The 11064-nt window shown below is 47.4% G+C and overlaps 1 protein-coding gene across 1 annotated transcript; it reads left to right on the top strand.

The window, feature by feature from the left end:
• Nucleotides 1–883: 883 nt before the first annotated feature.
• LOC121269130 (C1q-related factor) lies at nucleotides 884–3809 on the top strand. Its single transcript, XM_041173617.1, has 2 exons — nucleotides 884–1519; nucleotides 3608–3809. The coding sequence occupies exons 1-2, from the start codon at nucleotides 932–934 to the stop codon at nucleotides 3785–3787; spliced, it is 768 nt and encodes a 255-aa protein (XP_041029551.1). The 5' UTR covers nucleotides 884–931; the 3' UTR covers nucleotides 3788–3809.
• The last annotated feature ends 7255 nt before the right edge of the window (nucleotides 3810–11064 follow it).

Here is an 11064-nt window from a genome sequence, read left to right as displayed (position 1 = left end):
GAGTCATATCCAGCACAAAGGAAGATGGTTGTGGTTGTTGGAGGTCAGTCATCTCAGTTCCAGGACATCGCTGCAGGAGTTTCTCAGGGTGGTGTCCTTGGCCCAACCATCTTCAGCTGTTTCATCAATGACCTCCTTCCATCATAAGGTCAGAAGAAGGGATGTTCTCTGATGATTGCACGATGTTCAGCACCATTCGCGACTCCTCAGATAAGGAAGCAGTCCATGACAACATGCAGCACCATGGACTGCAGGGGTTCAAGAAGGCAGCTCACCACCACCTTCCCAAGGGCAATTAGGGATGGGCAATAAATGCTGGCCCAGCCAGCGATCCCCATGGCCAGAGAACAAATGTAAAATAAATTTTCTTTTAAAAAAAAACCAAAATACAACCCGCGCAATATCTAACCCACCAAAATCCAGCCAGGTATTTTCTTGGTCATTTTCTCTTAACCCCTGAATCCTCTTTATTGATCCTCCCGTCAGGTCAGGGAGCACAGTCAGATCCAGGCTCCCGGCTGGTTCTCCATTCCCTTCATGTTTTGTTTCTGTTGATCTGGGTCTGGTGGCTGAAGGCCGACATTGAGATGCGGGATGTTTTCTAGTAATCAGTTCTTGAGACAGGCTGTACAAACAGCATCAGAGCCCAGGGGATGGGCAAGTTTTTTTTCGTTGTTGTTGCAAACATTCATTTGCAATCCTGGCCAGCTTGGGGGCACTCCGGGGTCTGGCTATATAAGGCGGACTGAGCGTCACTTGCACTCACAAAGCCGTCTGCCTTGTACACTTCCCTGCCTTCTCTCCCGGTTCCAGCCTGAGCTCCTCCGCTTCCACCAGCAAGATTTCGTCCAGCAGGAGAACGGCCGAGCGGTCGCCCTCCAGGTTCAACATCAGCCGCAAGTCCCTGATCGCAGCGGCCGTCGGGGTGGCGATGCTGTTGACCCTGGTCATCGTGATCCCGGTCTTGGTGAACTCGCTGGGCACGGCTGCCCACTATGAGATGCTGGGTACCTGCAGGATGGTGTGCGAGCCTTACCTGGCCAACCAGCCCAGTGCCAGCCCGGGGGCCGAAGCACTGACCGAGCACGACCTGGCCCCCCCGCCGCCCTCCACCCTGCTCCAGGGTCCCCAGGGGAAACCGGGGCGTCCCGGGAAACCGGGGGCCCCCGGGCCGCCGGGAGAGCGGGGAGCCCCGGGACCGATGGGGCCGGCGGGGGAGAAGGGGGAGGCGGGCAGACCGGGGCTTCCTGGCACCCCCGGCCCCGGGACAGGTGCCATCAGCGCTGCCACCTACAGCACGGTGCCCAGGGTGGCATTTTACGCCGGCCTGAAGACCCCTCACGAAGGCTACGAGATCCTCAAGTTTGACGATGTGGTGACCAACCTGGGCAATCACTACGACGGCTCAAGCGGCAAGTTCACCTGCTCCATCCCGGGCACCTACTTCTTCACCTACCATGTCCTGATGCGGGGCGGAGATGGCACCAGCATGTGGGCAGACCTCTGCAAGAACGGCCAGGTAAGCTGGGCAGGAGGGGAGGAGGGCTGTCTGCCCACACCCACCCTCACCAACCCCCCCCCCCCCTCCAACACCCGAACCCCAGGCAAGAGCTTCCAAAGCCATTCACCCGTTCTCAGGACCGCTACCCTACTCCCTATCAGTGCACACTGAGCCTGGGCGGAGAGTTCTGGGCATTGCCATTAGAGAGAGAGTGGGTGAGGGAGAGAGGAGAGAGAAGGGAGAGAGGAGAGAGAAGGGAGAGAGGATAAGGACTGTTAGAGAGGTGGAGGTGAGGGAGGAGGAGAGAAGGCTTGGCAGGGATATTTTGTTTTAAGGTAGCGGACCTCAATTCCCCACCCCCACTCACGCTTTGCCCTCTTTCCCTCTCTCCTTCCCTCTCTCACTATCTTCATGTCTATTGTTCACTCTCCTTCTCAGGTCTCTGCCTTTACCCCACTTTCTCTCACTCCTGCCTGGTTAAGGGTTAACCTGCCCTGTTCTACATCACTGTGTGTTGGCTGAGTGCAGCCGGACCTCTTTAACCCTGTGTTATAATCTCTGCTCTGATGAGTCCGACTCTCTCTCACACCGAGTCCAGGATCTATCGTGGGGCAGAAGCGGCTCCCGCTCCCTAACACTGGAGGGAAGCGGAGTGAAGCTGTTCTTGGGGTCAGAGGGACAGTGACTCCGGACAACAGCAACTCTGGCTGATTGAACTCTCGGCTGCTGCTGATGCTGGTCTCCGGTTTTCCTGTATCTGTCTTTCTCCACCCCCACCCCCACCTCTCACTCCCGCCTTCAGACTTTCAGGAATCGTTTCTGAGGCTCTGTCTGTCTCCAATTTCCACACAGGCTTCACTGAACAGGGCAGGAGGAGTTCTTTAGCTCTGTCTGCTCTTGCTCTGTACCTCTCTATCTCTTTCTCTCACTCTGTTTTCTCTCTTTATCTCTGTGGATCTCTCCCTCTGCCACACTCTCTTTCTCATGGTCTCACTTTTCTTTCTATCTACTCTTGGACTTGCCCTTCGGTTTGTAAAAGCGCGATCTAACCTCCCGACGCTCTATACATGCATCTGCTTCTGTTTTTCCTTCCTTATCCCAAGCGTCTTCTCTATTTTTCTCTTTCCCTCTCTGTCTCTCTCCATTACTCTCTTCATTGCTATCGACCACTCTCCCTTCCTTTCGATGTTTATGTCATCTTTTTATATCTCTTTTTGTCCTCTCAATTCCTGTTCCTCTTAATATTACATCGAAATCTCCCTCTTCCTCATGCGGTCTCTATAATCTCTCCATTTCCCAATTTCACTACTCTCTCTCCCTCTGCCGCCTCGTTCTCTCTGTTTCTGCCTCTCACTTGCTCTCTGTCTCACTCACTCTCTGCCCCTCACTGCCGCTCATTCTAACTCCCTGTCCCCTCCCATCCTTTGTCTTTGTCTCGCTGCCTCCCTCCCCCTCATTCGAACTGTTTGTCTTTGTGTGTGTGTTTCTCCCATTCTCTCTGCCTCTCCCTCTTTGTGTGTGTGTGTCTCTCTCTCTCAGTCCCTCTTTCTGTCTCTCTGTCTGTCTCTCTCTCCATCTCTACTTCTCTCTGTGTGTCACTTTGTACCATATTCTTTTCCATTTCTATCTATTCCCCATGTTCTTGCCCATTATCTGCCTCCCTCTTTCTGACTTGCCTCTGTCCTTTTTCTGTTCCCCTCTCACCCTCTCTCTCTGCCCTTCTTTCCCTTAGTTTCAGTCAACCTCTGCCCCGCCTGGTTTTCCCTCTCTCTCACAACTCTCTGCCTCTCTCCTCCTCGCTCTCTCTCTCCATATCTTGTCTCCTGACATTCACATTTGCTCATTCTCCTCCTTCCTTCTGCCATTCTCCCCCCTTCATTCTCTCCACTCCTCACTGCCTTCCCTCAATCTCTATCTCTCTCTTTGGCTTTCACTCTTTGTCCTCTCCCTCTTTCCCTAGCTGTTTTTCTCTCTCTCCCTCTTGCATTCCCTCTCTCCCTCTACACTCTCCCACCGCCTTTGCCCCACTGTTTTCTCCCAGTCAGCCTCCCCCTCCCCCACCTCCCTGTCCCCCCTGCTCTAATGGGCTGTCTCTTGCTCCCTAAGGTCCGCTCCAGTGCTATTGCCCAAGATGCTGATCAGAATTATGACTACGCCAGTAACAGTGTCATTCTGCACTTGGACGCAGGGGATGAGGTCTACGTCAAACTGGACGGCGGGAAGGCACATGGAGGCAACAACAACAAATACAGCACCTTCTCGGGATTTATCATTTACACGGACTGAGGGCAGCAGCCCTACATCAGGATCCACTCCGGCTCAAGGTGCCGCTTGGCTCGGATCAGTAGAGCCGCTGGGATGGGGCCAGCGGTCCCCAGACACTGGGAGAGGCTGGGGCCTCACCTCACTAACTCTTAGTCTGTTAAGAATATTTATCTGATCAATTGATTCCTTTTTGAGGCTTGGGTAGCCGGTGCTGCTGCGCCCGGCTGGTATTTTCTGGAGAGTTTCTTGCAGCGATGTTGGATTCGGATCATATTCTGATTATAACCCTTAAAGTGGCAAAAATCCATCAGGACCCCGTTTTTAAAGCAATTTAAATTAATATCACCATCAATACCTCTCCTGATAGTCTCACCCGGGATAGACAAGGACTTTCACCCGGGGTAGACAGTATCACAGAATTTTAATGGCACAGAAGGAGGCCATTCGGCCCTTCTCGCCTGCACCGGCTCTCCAAATGAGCATTATGACCTAGTGCCATTGCCCTGCCTTTTCCTGTAACCCTGTAAGTTGTTTCTATTCAAATAATCATCTAATACCCTCTTGAATGCCTCAGAGTCTCAAGACAGGGAGTCCCACCAGGGATAGACAGAGTCTCACCCGGGATAAATATGGAGTTTCACCTGGGACAGGCAGGGAATGTCTCTCCGGATAGACAGAGAGCCAGCCAGGATTGACAGGGAGACTCTCTCTCTCTCCTGCCCATTTCTGTTGATGCATTTTGATGTAAACTGAAATAATCAGGTATTCCTGTTTTGAGGTCTAAAGATTGCGATCAGCTTTTTCCATCCATTGCACCTAATTTTAGAGTGAGAGTGAACGTAATCCATTCCCATTTGTCCAGAACTTCTTGAGGGGCTGTCGGGGAGGCAACACTCCATGCGGTATTCTGAATGATGGTTACAGAAATGCCTGTCTTTTCCCCTAACTATGGAATCTCCTGTAACAGCTACACATCTACACTTTGCTATTCCCCACCCTTGGTATTCCCTTGCCCATTGGTGGCCTAGGCTGATCTGTGCTTCTGCCAGCTGTCCTCACTCCCAGCAGTCTCTAATACTGTGTGCCTGTTTGAGAGTGGCACACGCCCCAAAGGCTCCTGTGCTTCTTGCCCCTTCCTACTCTTCCTGAGTTCTCACCGCCTGTGGGGTGACCACTTTCTGGAACGTATAATCTAGGAAACTCTCATCCTCGCGGATGCTCCTCAGTGACTCCAGTTGCCCCTCAAGCTCGGAAACCGTGAGCTCGAGCTCGAGCATCTGGAGACATTTCCCACACCCGTGGTCTCTGGGGATACAGGAAGTGCCCTGAGACTCCCACATGGTGATGAAATTGCAAGCAACAGGTCTCAGCTGCGCATTCATGATCTAAAAAGTTAGCCCAGTTCTTCACACATTCGGCCACATCTTCATATTTTAGTCCAGTTCCTTCATAGATTAGCAGTCTCTTCATACTTTAGTTTAGTTCCTCATATATTAACACAGTCCTTCACATATTAGCCCATTTGTTCACAAATTAGATCAGTTCATTCGCAAATGTGTCCACTTCCTCACACATTCATCTAATTCTTTGGATTTTAGTCCTGTTCCTTCACACTTTACTTCAGTGTAACCACATTTTAATCCAGTTCCCTCACACGTTGTTCTATGTCCTTCACAGGTTAGTCCAGTATTGTCACACATTAGACGAACTCCTTCACAAACCTGTCCAGTCTCCTCACAAAGTAGTCCTGTTCCTAACACATTAGTGTAGTTCTTCACCAATGTGCCCAGTTGCCCACACTACAGCACAGTTTTTCAGAAATTGGTTCATTTCTTCACCTATTAGTCTCATTCTTCACTTGTTATTCCAGTTCTTCACAGTTTATTCTAGTTTTTTCATACATTTGTTTGTGGTATGTGTGCATCACTGGTAGAGGTTGCAGGTTTGGAAGGTGCTGTCAAAGGAACCTTGGTGAGTTGATGCTGTGCATCTTGTAGATGGTACACATTAATCCAGCTCTTATGCATTACTCCAGTTCCTTAAATCTTAATCCTGTTCCTTCACACATCTGTCTTGTTATTCACACAGCATTCCAGTTCCTTCAGAAATGTGTTCAATGTATTTACAAATTCACACATTACCTCAGTTCCTTCAACAATTATTCCAGCTACTTCACACATTAATCCAGTTCTTCAAGCATTAGCTGGGTTAGAGTCATAATGTCAAAAAGTCATTACAGCTCAGAAGGAGGCTGTTCGGCCCATCAAATGCATGCCAGCTCTCTGTAGAGCAATCAGGTCCTGTCCCCCCACTCCATCCGTAGCCCTGCAAGTCTATCTCTTTCAAATTCCCATCCAATTTCCTTTCCAAATGATTGAAAATCATGTCCACTATCCTGGTTCCTGGTTCCAGGTTATTGTTGCTCGCTGTTCAAAAATGTTTTTCTTCACATCCCCCTGCATCTCCTGATGAAAATGTTAACTCCGTGTCCCCCTCGTTCTTGTACTATCAGCTAATTGGAATAGTTTTTCCTTACCTACCTTATCTAAACCGGTTATAACCTTGTACACCTCTATCAAATCTCCCCTCAGTCTCCCTTGCTCCAAGGAGGATATCCCAACTTCTCCAACCTAACTTTGTAGCTAAAACCTCTCAGCTCTGGAATTCATTTCATTCATGTGCACTGTACCCAAAGGCAGATCCTTGGCTCATTGTCTGCTGATGCTTCATTTTCAGTTTGTGTCAGGGGTGGTTTGCCATTGCTTTCCACTGTCAGGGATAGGGCAAGGAGGCAGGTCCCAAATCTATCTCAGCTGCAACAGGAGTTGAACCCATGATATAAGCACTATTCTGAGCCACACACTAGCCACCTAAGCTAACAGGCCCCCTTCACCCCTTCAACCATTCTTGGTAAATCTTGACATCACTTGAAGGACCACCATATCTTCCTAAAGTGTGATGATTAGAACTGGACGCAATATCCGTGTTTTGGCCTAACCAGAGCTTTATAAAGGTTTAGCTCAACATCACTGCTTTTGTACTCAATGACTCTATTTATGAAGCCTACGATCCCATATGCTTTGCTAACCACTCTCACAACATGTCCTGCCACCTCACCTCAAAGATCTATCTACATGCAATCACCCCCTCCCTTGGTCCTTCTGTCCCTGCACTCTCTTTAGAACTGTGTCATTAAACATATGTTGCCTCTCCCTATCCTTCTGCCAAAATGCATCACCTCATATTTTCCTGTATTAAATTCTGTCTGCCCATTCTGCTGGCCTATCTATGTTCTATTGCTATCAATTAGTATCATCCTCACTGTTTGTTGCACTTCCATGGTTGGTATTATTGGCAAAGCTTGAAATTTTACTCTTTAATACAATATCCAAATCATTTATATATTTTTTATTCATACATGGGATGTGGGCTAGGCCAGCATTTATTGTCCATCCCTATTTACATATCAAGAAAACAGTGCTCCTAGCATTGACCCTTCAGGGTCACCATTGTCTATAATTCCATGAGCCTCAATTTTGTTAACCAGCCTTTTATGTGGTCATATGTCAAACACTTTCTTAAAATCCATATAGGCAATGTCCCTTCATCAACCTTCTCTGTTACATCATCAAAAATTTCAGATAGATTAGTTAAGCACAATTAGCCTTTAACAAATCTGTCCTTCACACATTACTCCAGTTCATTCCCACATTAGTAAAGTTCTTTCATGCATTGGTACAGTCCCCTCACCAAGTAATCCAGTTCCTAACACATTAGCTTGGTTCTTAAAACATTAGTCCAGTTCTCCACAAGCTTGTCCAGTTATTCATGTTTTAGCCCAGTTCTTCTCACAGAAGTCTAATTGTTCACATTTTAGTTCATTCTCCAGTTTGGTCCAGTCCCTTCATACATTATCTCAGCTCTTTACACATTTATCCAATTCCTCACAGCTTCACCCAGTTCTTTACTTTTTGTTTAATTCCTCACATTGAGTCTGGTTCCTTCACACATTAGTCCAGTCTGTTACAAATTAAAAACAAAAAAACTGCGGATGCTGGAAATCCAAAACAAAAACAGAACTACCTGGAAAAGCTCAGCAGGTCTGGCAGCATCGGCGGAGAAGAAAAGAGTTGACGTTTCGAGTCCTCATGACCCGTTCTGTCGAAGGGTCATGAGGACTCGAAGCGTCGGCTCTTTTCTTCTGTTACAAATTAGCCCAGTTCATCATATTTCAATACGATTTGTTACAGTTTAGCCCAGTTCTTCAATCATTAGCCTAGTTAGTTCTTCATAAATTAGTCCAGTTCTTCACAATATACTCCAGTTCCTCACACCTTAGCCCAATTCCAAAGCAACATTAGTCCAGTTCCTCACATATTAGTCTAGTACCTCACATTTGGTCCAGTTTCTCATAACTTAGACCAGTTCTTAACATGCTTGTCACGTTCTTCATACATTAGTCCAGTTCGCCTACAGATTAGTTAAGTTTATCTACAAATTAACCCAATGTCTCACCTTTATCTCAATTTTTCCAAAAATATTTCTGTTCTTTCACATCTTATCCAGTTGATTCACATTTAAGTCTAACTCCTCACAAATTAGCCCAGCTTCAACCTACATTAGTCCCCCTGTTCCTCACACATCAGTTTTGCCAGCCTCTTACCTACTCTAGATCTTTTCATTTTGAACTATTGGTGGGACATTAACCATCTTATTTTGTCTGCTCCCCTCACCCACTCTAACATGTCTGCCTCTGAACCTTCCGCACTCTGTTCTTTCAGGTCTAACCCTGACTTTGTTATCAAGCCTGCTGATAAGGGTGGTGCTGTTGTTGTCTGGCGTATTGACCTCTACCTCACAGGGGCTGAGCACCAACTCTCTGACATTTCTTCCCTGGACCCCACCACCAAACATCAAGCCATCATTTCCAGAACTGCCATTGACCTCAACTCCTCTGGAGATCTTACCTCCACAGTGTCCAATCTCATAGTTCCTCAAACGTTTACAGCCCACTTTTACCTCCTTCCAAAAATCCATAAATAGGACTGTCCTGGTAGACCCATTATTTCAGCCTGTCCCTGCCGCATGGAACTCACTTCTTCCTATTTTGACTCTTTTTCCTCCCTTTACTGAGTCTCTTCCCACCTACATTCATGATTCTTCTGATGCCGTACATCATTTCAACAGTTTCCAGTTTCCTGGCACTAACCACCTGCTCTTCACTATAGATGTCCAACCCTTCAAACCTCCATCTCCCACCATGATGGTCTGAGGACTCTCCGCTTCTTCACTGAACAGAGGCCCGAACAATCCCCATCCACCACCAGCCTCCTCCGCTTGGCTGAACTTGTTCTCTCATTGAAAAATTTCTCGTTTAATTAGTCTCAATTCCTCCGAATAAAAGGTGTGGCTATGAGTACCTGCATGGGCCCCAGTTATGCCTCTCCTTTTGTGGGGTATGTGGAAAATTCCCTGTCCCAGTTCTACTCAAGCCCCTCTCACAACTCTTTTTCCAGTACATTGATGACTGTTTCAGTGCTGCTTCATGCTCTTGTCTGGACCTGGAAATTTTTTTATCAACTTTGCTTCGAATTCCACCCCTCTCCCACCTTCACATTGTTCATCTTCGACTCTTTCCTTCCCTTCCTTCACCTCTCTGTCTCCATTTCTGGTGCCAGACTGTCCACCAATATTCATTAGAAGCTCACCATCTCCCACAGCTATCTCGACTACAGCTCCTCATGCCCTGCTTCCTGTAAGGACTCCATCCCATTCTCCCAGTTCCTCTGCCTCCATCGCACCTGTTTAGATGATGCTACCTTCCAAAACGGTGCTTATGACATGTCTGCCTTCATCCTTATCTGAGGATTCCCTTCACTGTGGTTGACAGGGCCCTTAATCGTGTCCAACCCATTTCCTACACTTCTGCCCTCACCCCTTCCCCTACCCCCCAGAACCATGGTAGGGTTATTCTTGCCCCTAATTTCCACCCTACCAGCCTCCATATTCAGAAGGGTCATCCTCTGCTATTTCCACCAAACCTAACATGATGCCACCACCAAATAACATCTTCCCCCTCCCCTCTCCTGTCAGCACTCCTAAGGAGTGACCTCTGTGACATCCTGGTCCACGCCTGTGTTACTCCCAACACCACATCCCCTTCCCATGCATTGGCAGGAGATGTAACACCTGCCCCTTTACTTCCTTCCACCTCACTGTCCAAGGCCCAAAACACTGAAGCAACAATTTACTTATACTTCCTTCAATTTAGTATTTTGGGCCAGCTTTTATTGCCCATCCCTAACTGACCTTGTTCAGAACAACTTCAGACCATTTACATTGGTGTGGGTCTGGAGTCACAGACCAGGTAAGGATGGTAGATTTCCTTCCCTAAAGATGGATATTTACAACAATGGTTTCATGGTCATCATTAGACTTTTAATTCCAGATTTTTTTATTGAGTTCAATCTGCCGTGGCGGGACTTGCATCAGGGTCCCCAGAGCATTACCCTGGGTCTCTGCATTACTAGTCCAGTGACAATACCACTATGCCATCGCCTCCCCATTTACTGTATTCACTGCTCAGAACATAGCCTCCTGTACATTGGGGTGACAAAAAACATACTGGGTGACCACTTTGCGGAACACCTCAACTCAGTCCATAAGCATGAACCTGACCATCCAGTCATTTGCCATTTCAATTCACCATCTTGTCCTCATGCTCACATTTCTGTCCTCGGCTGCTGCAACTTTTCAGTGAAGCCCTAAGTAAACTGGAGGAACAGCACCTCATCTTCCAATTAGGCAAGTTTCAATCTTCTGGACTCAACATTGAGTTCAACAACTTCAGACCATGAACTCTGTCCTTCATTTTGTGTTTTTCCCTAGTACCAGGCTGTATCTTGATCTCATGTTTTGCTTTCAGACAGCACTGTCCTTTATTCTGCTATTTACACCCACTCTAGACTGATGCTTTGTTTCTTTACTACTAGTATTACCAGTCTCCTTGCCTTTTGTTCCATGATATCTTTGTAATTTAATTTCCTTCCTGTTCTCTATCTATCCCTGACCTTCCCTTTTGCCTCACCTGACCCTCCCACCTTTTTAAACGGCACAAAACCCATCACATTTCTGCCTCTCTTCTGTTCCAAAAAAGAACTATGTTGGACACAAAATATTAACTTTGTTTCTCTCTCCACAGCCACGGCCAGACCTGCTGAGATTTTCCAGCACTTTCTGGTTAAATTTCAGATCTTCAGCATCCATAGTATTTTCTTTTGTTATCCTCACACATTAGT

Source organism: Carcharodon carcharias, chromosome 23 (genome assembly GCF_017639515.1).
Source record: "Carcharodon carcharias isolate sCarCar2 chromosome 23, sCarCar2.pri, whole genome shotgun sequence".
NCBI lineage: Eukaryota > Metazoa > Chordata > Chondrichthyes > Lamniformes > Lamnidae > Carcharodon > Carcharodon carcharias.
The sequence above is the reverse complement of the archived record's forward strand: the minus strand, read 5'-3'. Positions and strand labels throughout refer to the sequence as shown.